This window comes from Rasamsonia byssochlamydoides, assembly GCF_041956645.1.
Source record: "Rasamsonia byssochlamydoides strain NRRL 3658 unplaced genomic scaffold VTN77scaffold_66, whole genome shotgun sequence".
Classification (NCBI taxonomy): domain Eukaryota; kingdom Fungi; phylum Ascomycota; class Eurotiomycetes; order Eurotiales; family Trichocomaceae; genus Rasamsonia; species Rasamsonia byssochlamydoides.
The window spans coordinates 118,278-132,915 of record NW_027192449.1 but is presented as its reverse complement, the minus strand read 5'-3'; the positions used below and the strand labels follow the sequence as shown (position 1 = coordinate 132,915).

At 47.8% G+C, this 14,638-nt stretch overlaps 7 protein-coding genes across 7 annotated transcripts; 3 read left to right on the top strand and 4 right to left on the bottom strand.

Moving 5' to 3' along the window:
• Positions 1–1,056: 1,056 nt before the first annotated feature.
• VTN77DRAFT_7916 (uncharacterized protein) lies at positions 1,057–2,511 on the bottom strand (the record flags this gene model as incomplete). Its single annotated transcript, XM_069424356.1, has 1 exon — positions 1,057–2,511. One exon carries the CDS (start codon positions 2,509–2,511, stop codon positions 1,057–1,059), a length of 1,455 nt encoding a protein of 484 aa, XP_069275027.1.
• Positions 2,512–4,288: 1,777 nt separating this feature from the next.
• VTN77DRAFT_7915 (uncharacterized protein) lies at positions 4,289–4,975 on the top strand (the record flags this gene model as incomplete). Its single annotated transcript, XM_069424355.1, has 1 exon — positions 4,289–4,975. One exon carries the CDS (start codon positions 4,289–4,291, stop codon positions 4,973–4,975), a length of 687 nt encoding a protein of 228 aa, XP_069275026.1.
• A 1,361-nt stretch (positions 4,976–6,336) lies between these two features.
• Positions 6,337–7,720, bottom strand: VTN77DRAFT_7914 (uncharacterized protein; the record flags this gene model as incomplete). The annotated part of the gene is made up of 3 exons (XM_069424354.1): positions 6,337–7,041; positions 7,091–7,579; positions 7,643–7,720. 3 exons carry the CDS (start codon positions 7,718–7,720, stop codon positions 6,337–6,339), a joined length of 1,272 nt encoding a protein of 423 aa, XP_069275025.1.
• Positions 7,721–8,433: 713 nt separating this feature from the next.
• On the top strand, positions 8,434–8,682 carry VTN77DRAFT_7913 (uncharacterized protein; the record flags this gene model as incomplete). Its single annotated transcript, XM_069424353.1, has 2 exons — positions 8,434–8,622; positions 8,668–8,682. 2 exons carry the CDS (start codon positions 8,434–8,436, stop codon positions 8,680–8,682), a joined length of 204 nt encoding a protein of 67 aa, XP_069275024.1.
• Positions 8,683–9,862: 1,180 nt separating this feature from the next.
• VTN77DRAFT_7912 (uncharacterized protein) lies at positions 9,863–10,801 on the bottom strand (the record flags this gene model as incomplete). The annotated part of the gene is made up of 4 exons (XM_069424352.1): positions 9,863–10,137; positions 10,193–10,294; positions 10,359–10,709; positions 10,774–10,801. 4 exons carry the CDS (start codon positions 10,799–10,801, stop codon positions 9,863–9,865), a joined length of 756 nt encoding a protein of 251 aa, XP_069275023.1.
• A 1,513-nt stretch (positions 10,802–12,314) lies between these two features.
• Positions 12,315–12,783, top strand: VTN77DRAFT_7911 (uncharacterized protein; the record flags this gene model as incomplete). Its single annotated transcript, XM_069424351.1, has 2 exons — positions 12,315–12,526; positions 12,615–12,783. 2 exons carry the CDS (start codon positions 12,315–12,317, stop codon positions 12,781–12,783), a joined length of 381 nt encoding a protein of 126 aa, XP_069275022.1.
• Positions 12,784–14,029: 1,246 nt separating this feature from the next.
• On the bottom strand, positions 14,030–14,326 carry VTN77DRAFT_7910 (uncharacterized protein; the record flags this gene model as incomplete). The annotated part of the gene is made up of 2 exons (XM_069424350.1): positions 14,030–14,239; positions 14,297–14,326. 2 exons carry the CDS (start codon positions 14,324–14,326, stop codon positions 14,030–14,032), a joined length of 240 nt encoding a protein of 79 aa, XP_069275021.1.
• Between the last annotated feature and the right edge of the window lie 312 nt (positions 14,327–14,638).

Below are 14,638 nucleotides of genomic sequence, written 5' to 3'. Positions count from 1 at the left end.
ATTACGTCCTGTTTCGGTCAGATCAGATCAGATCAATTTGAGGAAGGGAAGGGAAGAGAAAGAAGGGACCAAAAAAAAGAAAAGGGGAGTGATCGTCATGAGAATACTACGTTGGTGATGATGGTTCTCTATGCTCTATGCTCAATGCTCAATGAGACAAAATGACTGAAACGACCAAGATATGGACTGGACTGCCTGTGGAGGTGATGTCAGTCTGTCTACCTCCAGAAGTGGACAAAAAAACACAAAGAGCTCAAAAATAGAGAAAAGACTTTAAAGAAAACATCACTACAGTCCTGACTCTCTCTCTAAGATACTTACTAGTTAGTAATGGTGCCAGTAGTCAGTGTCATGTCTGCACCACGCTTCAGGAAAAAAAAAGGAGTAGGGAGTGTACATATGTAGTTATATAACAACAATCTGATTTGTTTCTCTCAGATGCTTGCTTTGCTAGAATACAATAATACATACAATACATGCCATGCAATACAATACAGTCATCAGGTACCACCATACTTGAAAGAGAAAAGAAGAAAAAAAGAACAAAGGGTATCTGCAAACAAAGATAAAAGAACAAGGCCGGCCCCGATCCGATAGAAATCACGTCTTGGGAGATTCATATGATGCCTTTCGTTTTTCGGTGATGACACTGAGAAATTAAATAAACGCCGCTCCGTTCTCTTCCTGAACCGAGAATGATTAGAAAATAAGAAGAAGAAGAACTCCGTATCCTGCTATGCAGGTGATAGTTGACATTGAGACTGAGGTTTATGGTTGATGACGGTTCTGACGGTTCTGACGATTCCGTTCCGTTCGATTCGATTCATTCTCCAATGTCATCTGTCATCTGTCATCGAGTCATTGCTTCTCTGCCCGCCTGTCCGCTACCTTATGCTTTCGAGACGAGTGTTGAGAGAATAGATCGGCCGTGACACGTCGTCATCATAGAGAATAGAGAATAGAGATATGAAATGGTCGAGAATGTGGGTTCGATTCATCGCTAAACGATCGCCAATTGATGTACGCGACTAGACAGGACGTTTCTGGTGAAAGTCGTCATGCACATAGCGCCTCAAGCTCTTCCATAGTCAGGTCGAATTCGCCAAACTCATCTTCCTCCTCCTTATCTTCATTAGACATCAGAGAGCCTTTCGCAGGACTGGAAGTAGATGCGGATCTGCCAGCGTTTCCAGCGACCAGTCTCTTGCGCGCGACCGGAGTAGGCGACGAGTCTCGTCTGGTTCTAGTTGTAAAAGGAGACTTCTTCTTGCTCGCTTCATCCGCCGGAGTCTCAGGCGCCTGGCTGAGAGTCATCAACGGCTGTCTCTCTGCCCGAGTCTGGAGTTCGTTGAAAGGCTTGGGCCGACGGCGTGGAGTCATGTCACCTGGCTGCTGCCGCTGCTGCGGACCGTAAGGGATATTCGGGTGCCAATTCTCCTTGTAGTCGTCCTTCGCGTCGTCTTCAGCTTCCATCAGATCCTGAGTCGAGATATAGGCGACGACATCCTCCGGATCCTGGTAGATAACGAAAGGCTCTGGACTGCCGCGTTCAGCCTTTTTTGGAGACGACTCGTTGACGCCATTCGGAGAAGCCATGTGTATCGCGATTTGGGGACAATCTTTCTTTGGAGAAGGGCGCGCTGAGGAGCCACCCGGCTTAGACAAAGGTTCACGAATGGAGTGAGAGGTCAAAGAGGTCTCAGATTGTGACTGCAAGGCACGGCTGATGTCTGTTTCAGAATGCTTGCCGTTCTCAGGAGCTTCGCCCGAAAGTTGTAGAGTATCAGGGTCTAGATCCTCCAGGAGAATGGCAGTTTCGTCTAGAAAGGAGTCCCCTAGACTGAGTAAATGGCTTGAAGCAGAGTCATGAGCTGCTACTGAGGGCTCTCCGCTGCATTTTTCATTGTGATTCACATTCTCTTCACAATCCGCATGCTTCATCGTTGCGGTCGTTGCCTGATGTGAAACCCCTTGTCCATGAGCGGAGTCTGCCGAGACACTCTCAATGCTGTCTCTGGACGTTCCATTGCTAGTGCCAGAGCACAGGGGATCATCCGGAGCCAGCACATCATGCTCGATGTGATCTTCATCCCCATCCCCATCGAACCAGTCTTCGGCCTCCGTCTCCACTTCGGTGTCCTCCTGCTGGCTCGACTCTCTTTCAGTCGATTCTGCAGTCGTTGGCTGCGGTGCTTGCTCCGGCTCTTTCTTCTTTCCAAAGAAATTCAACAGCAGAGGTTGGCTGGCCGGGACCTTGGGGGCGTTGGGGTCCGGCAATCCCAGTCGTCTCCGCTCCTCGCGCTCTCGGGCCTCTTTCTCCGCTTTCTTCTTCTTGTTGGCAATCCGTCTCTTCTCCTTCTCCCGGAGTTTCTGTGCTCGGCGTTCGCGCTCCTCCTCTCGCTCAATGCGTTCGATCTGCGACGCGGTGAACTGGAACCGCTTGTTGCTGCGCTGGTACCGGCGGCGTACGGTCCTGGACTTCTCGAGGATGCGCCGTGGCGGGTCGGGCATCGCTGTCGACGTCAGTAGCGACGACAAATGGAGGAGGTCGAGTCATGGATATATCTTTATACAGAGAATGCTGTGTGAAAGGCGTCGCAGTTGAAGGGGTAGGTAAGTACTGTCCTGTGCATACATACGTAGTTACGTATGTGGATGTGCTCGGTAACGGGGATACATTGTGCCGGAGTGTGCCGGTAGCCAACAGATCTCATTGAAACTGGAGTACTTGAAACTGGGCGAATGCAGATAAAGCAAGATGAAGATCTCCACAGCTTGATTCCCTGATTCAGGCCATGTTGACTTCATAATCTTTACTTCCTTCTTTGCCATTACAACTGCGATGTCTCAGGCTGACAGATGATTTGGAAAGATATATATATCTCTCAGAACAAATATCTTATATTATTCGTCTCTGTCTTCAGATCTGGGAGATGTGTCTGCAGACCAGATATCTTTCAGTAATTTGCTGTATATTGTAGCCAGGTATCTCTCATCTGGGTATATAATGAGTGTGACTGTATGCATATGGGTGTCTCAAATCCTGACAACAGTAATAGCTCAATTTTAGCCCACCGTAGAGATTTCCTGCGGCCTTCTATCATGTGTAATATATCTCTTTGTCGACCTGCATTGGCTTGAAAACAAATGCATGGATTGGGATGTTCGCAAAAGGGTGCGCAACTGCGGACAATCTCTTGACCTTGTAAACCATTAGACTGCGCTGTCAGGAATATCCTGTTAAGGAGGTTGAAGAATTTGATTGAAATTAATGTTTGTCGTATACGTTTCGTTTCGTCTCATATCTCGAATTTCAAGCAAGTTGATCGATGGCATCGATCAACGTGGCAACTGTTGGATATATCATCCGACATGGTCCAACTTTTTCATCTTCCAGTCTTTCAAGTCGAATTCTCCTTCCTTCAGAAGGGATTGATCGGCATTCCAGAAGAACGTGCTGCCTATAACTTTTGATCCATCATCTTCAAACTGGTTGCTGCAAGGCAGAAAGCAAGTGCTGACTCAGCCTGTAAACCAGGACAAGCTGGAATACGCCATCATTTGTTCATTGGCATCACCCCAGTTTACGATTAATTTGGGGGTTTTAACCATGGATTTCTCCATTTTAAAAGTAACTATCTATAAAATAGCAAGTTTCACTCTCAAATTTGTATGTTTGGTTTCATACATGATGTATGAAGCCGTTATACCCAGTCTGACTGACTCAGATTATAGAGGTATGTTCTAGTCGGACAACGACAGATATCAGAGCTTTTTTAAATTAAAAGATCTTCGAATAGCGTTAATTAATTCTTATCTGTGAAAGCGCTGATATCAGTCCAGAGTAATCTGCCAAAACTAGTTTAATAATATGTGCTTAAGCGCTATGCATGCATCATTAATAATGTTGCTGAGAGGGACATAGTGAAGTGATTACAGTGGAAGTTGGAAGGCAAATAGAATATCCAATTATACCGAGATTAGGCATTATTTTGCGGCCAATAAATTACGTAGCCCTAAGGGTGCATGCACTCTGTGCACTCCCTAATTAATTAATTAATTAACAATATCAAGCAAGTCAGATTATAGTGGCCAGATTATAGCGAATTGCAACAGCAATGCTAATGTAAGAACTAGTGATGGATAAATTATGCACATTCCCTTGGAGCGATACGTCTGTACTGTACAACAGATTGGTAATGGTAATGATTTTATTCCCTCCTGCCTTTGAAAAATCCAGGGAAATTGGAAACGGAGAAAATTCGTATTATTTCCTCGTTCCAAGAATATGAGTTGTAAACAAGATAACTACATGCCACCTGACGATAATCATCCATGTCGAAAATGGCAGATACACCACCAAAACTTCCCCAGCAATACCCCCCCCGCGCAACAGAGCGTTCTACCTCGCCATCACCTCCGTCTGCATCTGCTCCTTCATGTCCTCTCTAGACACGGTCATCGTGGCCTCTGCGCTTCCGCGCATCGCGCAGGCGCTCCATGCCACCAGCGTAGAGGCATACTGGTGTGGAACCGGTTTTCTGGTTGCGCAGACCATCTCGCAGCCCATCTACGGGGCCTTTACCTCCGTGGTGGGCATGAAGACTTGCATCCTGGCTGCCATGAGCGTGTTTCTCGTTGTGAGCATCTTTTGTGCGGCTGCGCAGAATATTGCCTGGTTGATTGCTGCGAGAGTGGTAGGTGCCATGCTCATTCAATTTCGTCAGTCTGCCTGGTAACTGAGAAGGCTACAGGTCCAAGGATGCGGCGCTGGCGGCATCAACGCTCTGGTCAGCGTCATTATCACGGTGATGACGCCCCTCCCGGAACGAGGGAAGTTCGTCAGCCTGGTCGCAATGTCTGCAGCAATTGGTCCTGTATCTGGCGTTGCTCTGGGCGCTGCCATCGCAGGGCAGACCACCTGGAGGCTGTAAGCGAGCCAGCCAAAGAGATGAAATTCTGGGATAGAAATTGAATGACCATTGCCAGCGTCTTCTATATCAATATTCCCATGTGTACGAGTGCGATCGTCGGATTGCTCTGCTTTCTTCATCTCCCCTGGCCACAGAGCCGGTGGTATACGCAATTGCGTCAGGTGAACTGGATTGGCCTCGTGATGCTGTCTGGCTCGCTCACAGGCATCCTCTACGGCATTACCGGTGGCAACGTCCTCTATCCGTGGTCATCACCGAGGATCATTGTTGCCCTGGCAGTGGGGGAATTGGGAATTGCCGTATTCATTGTGTTCGAGCACCGTGGAGCACAAAACCCCTTGCTCCCATTACGCATCTTTGCCAGCCGGACTGCAGCATCGGGATACTACACTTTATTTGTCCAGGGACTCGTTCTATGGGCGATAGCATACTACCTCATCCTATTTGCCAGTCTCAAGAAGTGTGTATCTCTCAGAGAAATAGCTAACTGAGCCAGTAGTTCATTATCGCCAAACAGCACTCGTTATTAGGGGCTGCCGTCAGAACCCTGCCGGGGATCGCGGTGGGTCCCCCGTTCGCGTCGGTGGGCGGTCTTCTGATGGCCTGGACGAAACGATTCCAGCCCTTCAATCTGGTCGCGTGGATCTGCATCGTCGCCGGCTTGGGAGCTCTCTCGACGCTGACCCAATTTTCCTCCCCAGCAGCAGAGTACGGTTTCCAGGTGATCGTCGCCATCGGAGGGGGCATTATCTTCCCTGGTCGAATTTTTTGCTGTCCAGGCGCCACAGAAGGCCGATGACGATATCCCCATTGCGACCACAATGGTTTCGTTTTTCACATCGTTAGGACAAGCCTTCGGCTTGGGCATTGGGGGCACCGTTTTCCAGAACCGCTGGACGGAAATGATCAACCAGCAGATATCGACCGGTGCTATTACAGAGAAGTACGTGATTCCGGCTCGCGACGTGGAGGGCGTGTCCCTCAACCTGTCTTCGTTTCCGATGGAGATCCAGACGGCGTACCGAATTGTTATCACGAGCAGTCTCCGGGTGCTATGGATCACTCTCGCTGCGCTCTCCGCGACAGCTTTCTTGGCCACTCTTGCACAGCGCAACCTATCCCTCCTCTGCCCTCAGCAACAACAGGAAAGCGATAGTGATCGGAAGTTGCAGGATTTCAGCGTGGAAATGGATTCATCGTCTGCACATGAACATGTATAGGGCCAAGTATTTGCGATGTGAAACGCAAATTGATTATATATCACCAGACCGGCAGGAGAATCCTACGTATAATCTAAAAGGATCCCGCGAATATATACCATGAACTCTATTTCAAGAGATTTCAAAATCAGCTTGGGGATCAATATCATGACATACTTTGAAAGAAAAGCGAAAGGCTCACGCTAATGTGCTTCGACAGCCTGCTGTCCGTTCGTCGTGACCATTCCATCCGCTGCTGTGTCATCCTCCTCGTCCGAGGCGAGATCCTCTTCAGCAATGGGGAATGTCAAGAGAGCCGCGACGCCTCCTAACCCGTCCAATCGCTTTCCACTCTCGTGGTCAGAACTGAGGACTCGTACCTCGCCGCCTTCGATGTCGCGGACCCGGTCGACCAGCGAAACCCACCGCTTTCTCTCCGCGACGTCCGGCGAGCGGAAAAGCCGGTTCGATATAATAAGAACTCCCCCGCCTCTTCCCACAGCCCCCTGCTCAACGGCATACTCGACCTCCCGTGGGCCGTACGTGGCTTTATTCGTCTCCTTGCGGAGGTGTTCCATAAAATCATCCATCAATTTGGTCTCGCGCGCATACTTGGTATCGGCAAGAAGAGTCTTGACAGATGGTGACTGAAGGACTTCGGACAGCGCATGGAGGTAACCAGAGGCAGAGTGCACTACCACAATACTGGGCAGAAGGCGTTTGAGAGCGGGCATATTTGTCGATGCTGCCGATTGGATGTGTTTCTGGAAACCGGCCGCCACAAATCCGGGAGAGGCCAGTAGGATCGGTTTTACGGGCTCATTGCTAGTTGATGCGGTCGAACTGGTGTTGAAATCCATCTGCCGGAGTAACGTGTCCAGCGTGACTTGGTAAAACTTGGCCAGACCCTTGAAAATATCAGCATGGCCTACCGAGTTGGGGCGCGAGTTAACCGACCTTGTCGTGATCACCACCTCCCTGTCTCTTCCGCGGGATCGACATCTCGACCTTTTGTTTTAGGATCGTCTGGAACTGGGTGATGAAGCAGATATGAGCCAGCCCTTCCTGCATCACCACTGCCACCGCCTCCGCACGTCTCTTCCCGCCTTCATCTACCGCATCCTTCAGCATTTCGATGGCGACGCTGTCCCATCCGAGGCCTCCGCCCTCGGCGCCGACTTCTTTTTCTAGCGTAAAATTGCGATGCAGCTCCAGATCGAGGGTATGGTGCTGTCCGACGCGGGTATGTTGCGTCTCGTTCATGATCTGACCGCTCACATGGAGCTGGGAGCTCTGAGGATCAAAATCGAGGCTCTTCACTCGGATCTGCAGCATGAGATGGACACGCGTGGAGGTTGTGGTGCCGCTGTCTTGAGTGGTCGTCACTTTGCGAATCGCGCTCGCGCGGAGAAGGTCATCCGGCCGGATGAGATTGTATGCATGCCACTGGAGAAGCAGGAGATTAGGCACATCCAGCGAAGAAATATCTGTCGTGTTTGGAAGACGAACCATGTCCTCAGGCTCTTCGGGACAGAGCGTGACGGCCCCGGAGCCATTTCGCTCGATGCTGCTCTTTATAAGACGCATATTATGCGATGTATCATGGGAATAAAAGACCGTATTCTGGTAGAGGTATGTAGCTACTGTATAATATGAAGAGCTGAAGAGCTTTGGTCAAATGTGGGGTAGGAAGGAAAAATGGGATGACGTCTTCAAGCTGTATCGTGAGATGTCTTTGAGGATGATAGAAGCTCTTGTTAATTAAATAGATAGCCAAGAATGCCGACAAGGCTCTAAATAGTAAATGATATCTGAACCACCAAAGATAAATATTTCGAGAGAGACACGATCATAGAGCTCGATGATGAAGGGCTTGGGGAACCATGAGTCGCGCTCGCACCAAACAGGCCTAGCGCCGTTGGTGCCTGCTAAAAGCAAATCGAGCCTGAGGCATCCATTCGCTCCAAGGCAAGTACCTCCCTACCTCCGAGTGTAGAGATATCTACTCTTTACTCCTTATTTCTAAAACTTCTGACCTGGATCAGTCTTTCAGCATTATCAGCACTGACATATCTTTTCCCAACTAGTTTAACCACTTGGCTGAAATACCAGACAGATTCAGACTACGAGATCCCACAGACTCCACAACAATCCTACCATAAACTTAAAGAGAATCCAGATCGGAATTCCGCATTGACCAGCACAGTGAGGAGTACATATTAGACGTCCATGGCCATGCCGTGCTGTCGAATCCTCTATGTCCAGCACCATTGTATGTGGAACTGGCGTCTCAAGCCGCAATGACCTTGACGGCCGACACGACGGCAGCAGCAACAGATATTCCATGCGTAGAGGACCTGAAGATCAAAGCACCTCTTGGTTTGGACATGGATCGAGCAATTGGTCTATTTCTGAGAAAGCTGGACAGAACAAGTACCGCGTGGATCTTTGACATGATCAGCCGTCCTGTCGGAGACGATGGACGCAGAGTGAGCGGCTCCCAATTCCATGCAACAGGAAGACTTTCCTTACAGGCTGAGGACTCGTGACTGCTGAATGATTTCTCTCGTTACGAGAGGTTGGTCGGATATGACAGCTACGAACGGTTAAAGAATGATGTCGAGTCAGAAGTACGGAGAGTAGATAGATATACCTAGCGATATAGATAAACAGACAGTTTTAGTTTTCTTAGCTGGTTATTGGTTTCTTAGTCGTCAGTTCCCTAGTTATTATTTAGTCTTATCGCTCCTTTTCCTTGTTTGTGACCCAAGCTTTATTCTACTAAGTAAAGAAAGAAAAAAAAAGGTATGAATAGTCTAGTCTAGATATCTATCTATTACCTACCGAGCAAAAATCTACGAGCACCCGGCCGACTACCCTTCCGGTTCTAGTAGGCAACGCCGCCTTGAGCTCACCTCATCGAGGGTGAGGGGCGGGTGAGTGGGGTGATTGTCGCGCGATGGTCGCGCGACGATAGCGATTAGTACAGGGCCGGCTCACCATTATAGTTTTTCAGGTCAAGTCTGACTTTATATATGCGCACTATATCCAGAAAGGAGAAACATGGTAGATACTGTCAGAAGGTACCAGAGCTTGAGTATCTAATGGATAGAATACAGAAGATTGATGAAAGAACTTCTCAGGAGGTCTTCAGGGGGGGTTTTATGCCCAATTTCCATACAAAGAGTTCTTGGATTTTCATCAACTTGAGTGTGAAATCTCAGGGACTGGCCAGTGCCTCCAAAAGCAGGTCTTATACTGGCCGCTGCGGGTCTTCATATAAGCCTTGAGATAGTGTGATCGTTCAGTTCTTATGTATGACTTTGGGGCCTAGAAAGTGTAATAGTTTATCCAATTCTTTAATCTGAAGGACTTCATTAATCTGGCGCTTGATTTTAGCAATCGATTTGTAACTGAAAGCTGTGATGATTCTGTTGCCGACATATGTGATGATGATAGGTCGTTATCCACGGAAACAGAAAATATGCGTTCAACTATATCCAAGTTTGAATGAGAGCGTTTACTTCAACACAGATTGAAAAACTAGATTTCACATAGGACAAATGGCTAGTGATACTACGTATGATCGAACAGTAATGTCCTTCAAACTCTTACAGAATATTCTACTTTAATGATCAAACAGCAAGCCCGAGACCAAATCATCAATTTCTAACCACGATAGTGATAAAAATTCCTGATTAATACGTCTTAGTATCTCGACCTCTCAACTCAATCAACCTCTTCTTGCGCATCCGTATCTAGTTTCAACCTTTTCCTGCCAGTCTTATCCTGATGGACCCGATCCAGGATATCGCCTTTCTCTATATTGAATTCGACGGAAATTCTGCCGATTAGAGTGGAGATTGCTGTTGCAATCTGGTAGGCGAAACAGGGTGGAAGCCCTTCCAAAATCTGACTGTAGTCGTCGATGGAAACTGAGTCGCAGATACTGCTGTCAAAACCCTTCATAAAGGCGAGGTCCTTTGCGGTAATACGGTCATCCTCTGTGAGATGTATCAGTGCCGGCCCCTGTGGATGATGCAAGTCCTCACAACTTACCCAAGTGAGTTAGGTGCTTGATTTCTTTGACGGGTTGCTGCAAGCCGATTTGGCAATTAGGTATCTGATCAGATTCATGTTCAATGTGAACATCCGCAATTCCTGACGTAGCAGACTCGGCATGTTCCTGATATGTGTTCAAACCTTTCCGATTCTTGATACCAACCTCTAAACCCAAAGTTCCAGTAACAAGAGTTTGTGGAAATCTTCACGTGATGGTGGTTGCGGCATAACACGAGAGCTGCGATCTTGAGACCTCCACCAGCCAAACGATCATCGTTCTCTTTGGTAGTATAGCCAAGCTCCAGGCATCGACGGTCGAGTGTCGCGCCAAAGTTTGTAAGCTCCACGCTCCCTATAGCCTTCTTGAATCTAATGAATCCCAGATACTCCACCGCCATTGAACTGGCGGAGGATTCCACGCTTCTGTGAACGGTGACGAGAATCTCATCATCTGTATCCGACACCTGTGGGTTGAAGTCAAGAAGGGAGATTCCATGTATTTGTATGATTGCGTCTTTCCTGCAAAGCAAGTTAGCGTTCGTCAACAGCACTCCTGTTCCACTGATCTCTGGTCGTACCAGTTCTGGTAGAGTTCTCGGAATGCATCCCGCGATTCCCAATCCGGTAAAAAAAAACTTTTTGACCGGATGGTCTTGCTGTGACCAACGGACTTAATTAATACATGTATGAACAATCATGATCAATCTTAACCATTTGTGCTCCACTAATGTAGGCACTTGTCTTCGGCGATATCGCTACTTACACAGGTTGGTTGCTTACCGCGTATTGAAGAATAAGGACAAATACGCAGAAGCATATTGAGGGTAGCCTATGCTGTTGAACTCGCCTCAGGGCCTTTCTTAATGCCCTTCCTTCTAGTAAAATGTCCCCAACGTTAAACGATGATGGCTAAGGACAGAAAGCATTCCATGTTATTATTATACTCCGATTTAAAAAAAAAATATGGGACAACCTACCTCAGGCCTTTATTGGCAGTGGTATTTATGAGTCCCAATCACAGCACATCAACATTCCAATAAGGCACAAGACCGTACAATTATTACATTCCGGAGAACCGACCAAGATGGAGGCAGAGGTCAGTTTTTGATGTTCCTTCCACGAAAGACAGAGCTAATCTAAAGTCAGAGTTCGCTCCGTATGATTGCGGAACTTTCGGCGGTCCTGAGTGAGGCGGTAGCAGCACAAACGAGAACACAAAATGAGGAGCTTCACAGGACCAGGAAAGCTTTGGAAAACGCTCAGCTTGAACTTGATTGCATGAAACGGCTCGTGGAGATCCTTTTCGGTCTCACCGAGAAATTTTGCAGAATACTGGGTAGGGACGTACAGCACAATTGCTTTGACTCGACACTAGATGCTGTAATAGCTCAGATAGATCTTCAAGTCTCGAAAACTGAGTGCAAGGAATTACGGGAGGAGCTTTTGAGGGCTCGTTCAAAATGAAAATAAGATGGCCGACCAAATAGCGTAATATGAGTATCTAATCTAACATAAAATCTACAATATGAGGACGAAAGCTTCTCGCCTAGGAAATTTTATCCAAACCTCGCGAGGCCTATTGGCTTTGCGTTGACTCGGAATTTGTTTTTGTCTGAAGTGGCCGTAACAGCCCGGTCAGTTCCAATTCGCTTAAGGTGCGAGAAAGGGTTACCAAGCTGCAGAGCGAGGTCACTATTAAGCTTGAAAGGTTGCAAATAGCCCAACATCCTTGACAGTATGGAGCCGTCACTATGTAAAGAGCGAGTATGAGGACGGCAAGAATGGTCCGCCCAGGCCAATAGGTGATGGATCAAATATCACCGCTTGATACAAATGACTGAGGATTTTTACATGGCATAACACTACGATGAAACGGAGCACCATTTCTGCTAGACATAATTTATTCAGACAGTCGACTTCAAACAGGGGTCCTAATCATACTGTTCTCTCCCTTTTTTTTATACCGTTAAACTGTAAATAGGGGACGTCTGAATTTGACCGCACATAAAATGACTCCCAAACTTGGACTACATTGACGACTTTTGCTATATCAAGCGACGACTGACCGTTGAAGTTACGGTTGCTGAGAGTATACACTTAAGCGAAACGAGTTTTCACAATGCAGGAAGATTACCTGTGGAGTTCGCAAGCCCCACTGGAAAGCATTGAAGAGGATTCAGAAGGCATAGATATAGAGTTTACAGATGGCGAATCCGATTCCGACTATTCCTGGACAGATTCAGACAAGGCTTTTATAGTTCCGGACGAGAAGCCTCTGGGTTTCGAAGATAATAGCGATCCAAATTATGAGCCCTTGGATACGGATGAGCGGTCGGAGTCCTCGGATGAGAGCTCAACCAGAAGTCCAGGAAGAAGTTTTCCTATTCTGAGGTGCAGAAATTGACGGTAGAGAAAGCAGAATCACACGCATGAGCTCGAGCAATTTGGCATACTCGATGAACGGGAAAGAAGGACCAGACGGCAAAGTTACTGAATATCTTGTGAAGTGCTGGGTTGAACAGCAGCATATAGATCTCATTGTTGACCTACTGCGCATGTCTCGAGAAGTGCAGGATTTCGCGTGGTAAAGATATTGAGAAAAGCATGTAGCTTAGTTATACCTGTACTAGAGTGGCGTGTCTTTGACTGGAGTCAAGGGCTATGAAATTTAAATGTAGCCATCCCTCTCGTAATTACCAAGGATATGCGTCGAATCCCAGATAGATTGTGTAGGATTTGATCCAGCTCTTGGGGCGAATTTTCCATCGAAGTCGAGTTGTTACCTGAACACGGAGTACCACATGATCTTGAGTTCGTACATGATATAACGATACATCTATTGCCGCGAGGCACATCCAGGTGCGAAGAGAAAGATATGATAATACAAGACATTGACCAATCAGGAAAAACAAAACGGATTATATCATTCCTGAACACGCTCGAGGCGTGTCGCCAGCCACTGAGATATCTTTGTTGGGGCCAAGCCATGAATGAGACCACAGACCAGACTCCGCCGGTTACGATGTTTGACCTAGCCAAGTCTGTCAAAAATCATTAACATACTCATCAGTCAGCCACCTCAAGTCTCTGAGATCCTACTGTGTCTTCAGCTAAATAGCGTTGATAAGCGTTGGATTGGTGACTCGAGCTTTGCAGCAAGTCCGTAAAATAAAAAAGGATGAATCCCAAAGGCGCTCATAGATTCGTTTCTCCACAGCATCAGCTCTGCCCGGTCATCAGGAATCTTGAGAGCTATCTCAGTGTTAACTACCCGGACTACTTGCGCTAAGAGGCCTATCTCAACTAGTTTAAATTGACCACGTCGGGAATTTTTAGGAATTCGGTGAGGACGCACATGATAGACGTCCGGTCTCTATCAAGTAGTTAAGAGTGAGGCGTTGGCATTGAGAGGCCAGTCGAGGAGAGCTTTTGAAACACACGTTTAGAGAAGGATATTCTCTCAATACTTGGGGGAAGTTCAATTGCTGATGGAGTCCTTGGGATACCCCGTAGTCTCGTGGCTTGTCTCGCCCGAATCCACCGATCGGGAAGAAGGTTCTATCCTTGTACCTGGCTGCCACGAAATTGAAATTGGAATTTCATTTCATGAAGGAAGTTAAAACATCAAGTTACGTATGATTAATTTTCATGTTCATCCTAATAGAAACGGCTACCGGGGAAGGGGATGAGGATGGGGATGGGAAACCCATGGCGGGGCGGCAGCAACTCTACTCCATACGTATGTACTCAGGAAAGGAAACTACATAACTCATGAAAGGAATTTCTGGCTTCAGAAGAAGAAGAGAGAGGGAAACAAAATCGCATTGTTTCAGTTCAGCGAGTGGGAATAAAGTGCTCCGAGTCCGTCTCTTGCTCACTGAACGACTCCGGAAACGCGGCAATTCCCGCGACGATGGCCATGGCCATGAACGCCACCGACACGAGAGACCAGATCACGCCCCAGCATCGCGACGAGCCTCCGTACCGCTGGGCGAAGACGCTGGAGTCGGAGGAATTCACTTTCCGGAGGATTAGGTCGTCGCACTAATCCTGTGTCAGTGCTGCGTATGCTACTACTTTTGCACACAAAGAATTACTTACAATATCCCAGACGCTGTAAAGGGCAGACATGACGCCTATGAACAGCTGTATAAGAAGTCATAATCATCAGCCCATCTGTTTGCTGGGTTGGAGATAAAAACTTCTGACAAAACTCACCACGACAAATCTCAGCGCCTCGGCGTGAGCAATAAACCAGCACGCCACCAGCAATCCGACGGCGAAGAGCACCGTGATGATGGTCAGCCAGTCCCTCCGCGCCCACCAGAGGGTCAACAGGAAGCACACGCCCAGGACGATGCTGGCCAGCTTGCTCGCGACGATGTCGAAGCCGCAGAAGATCAGCAGCGCGCCGATCAGCGACGAGCCCAGATAGCCCGCGGG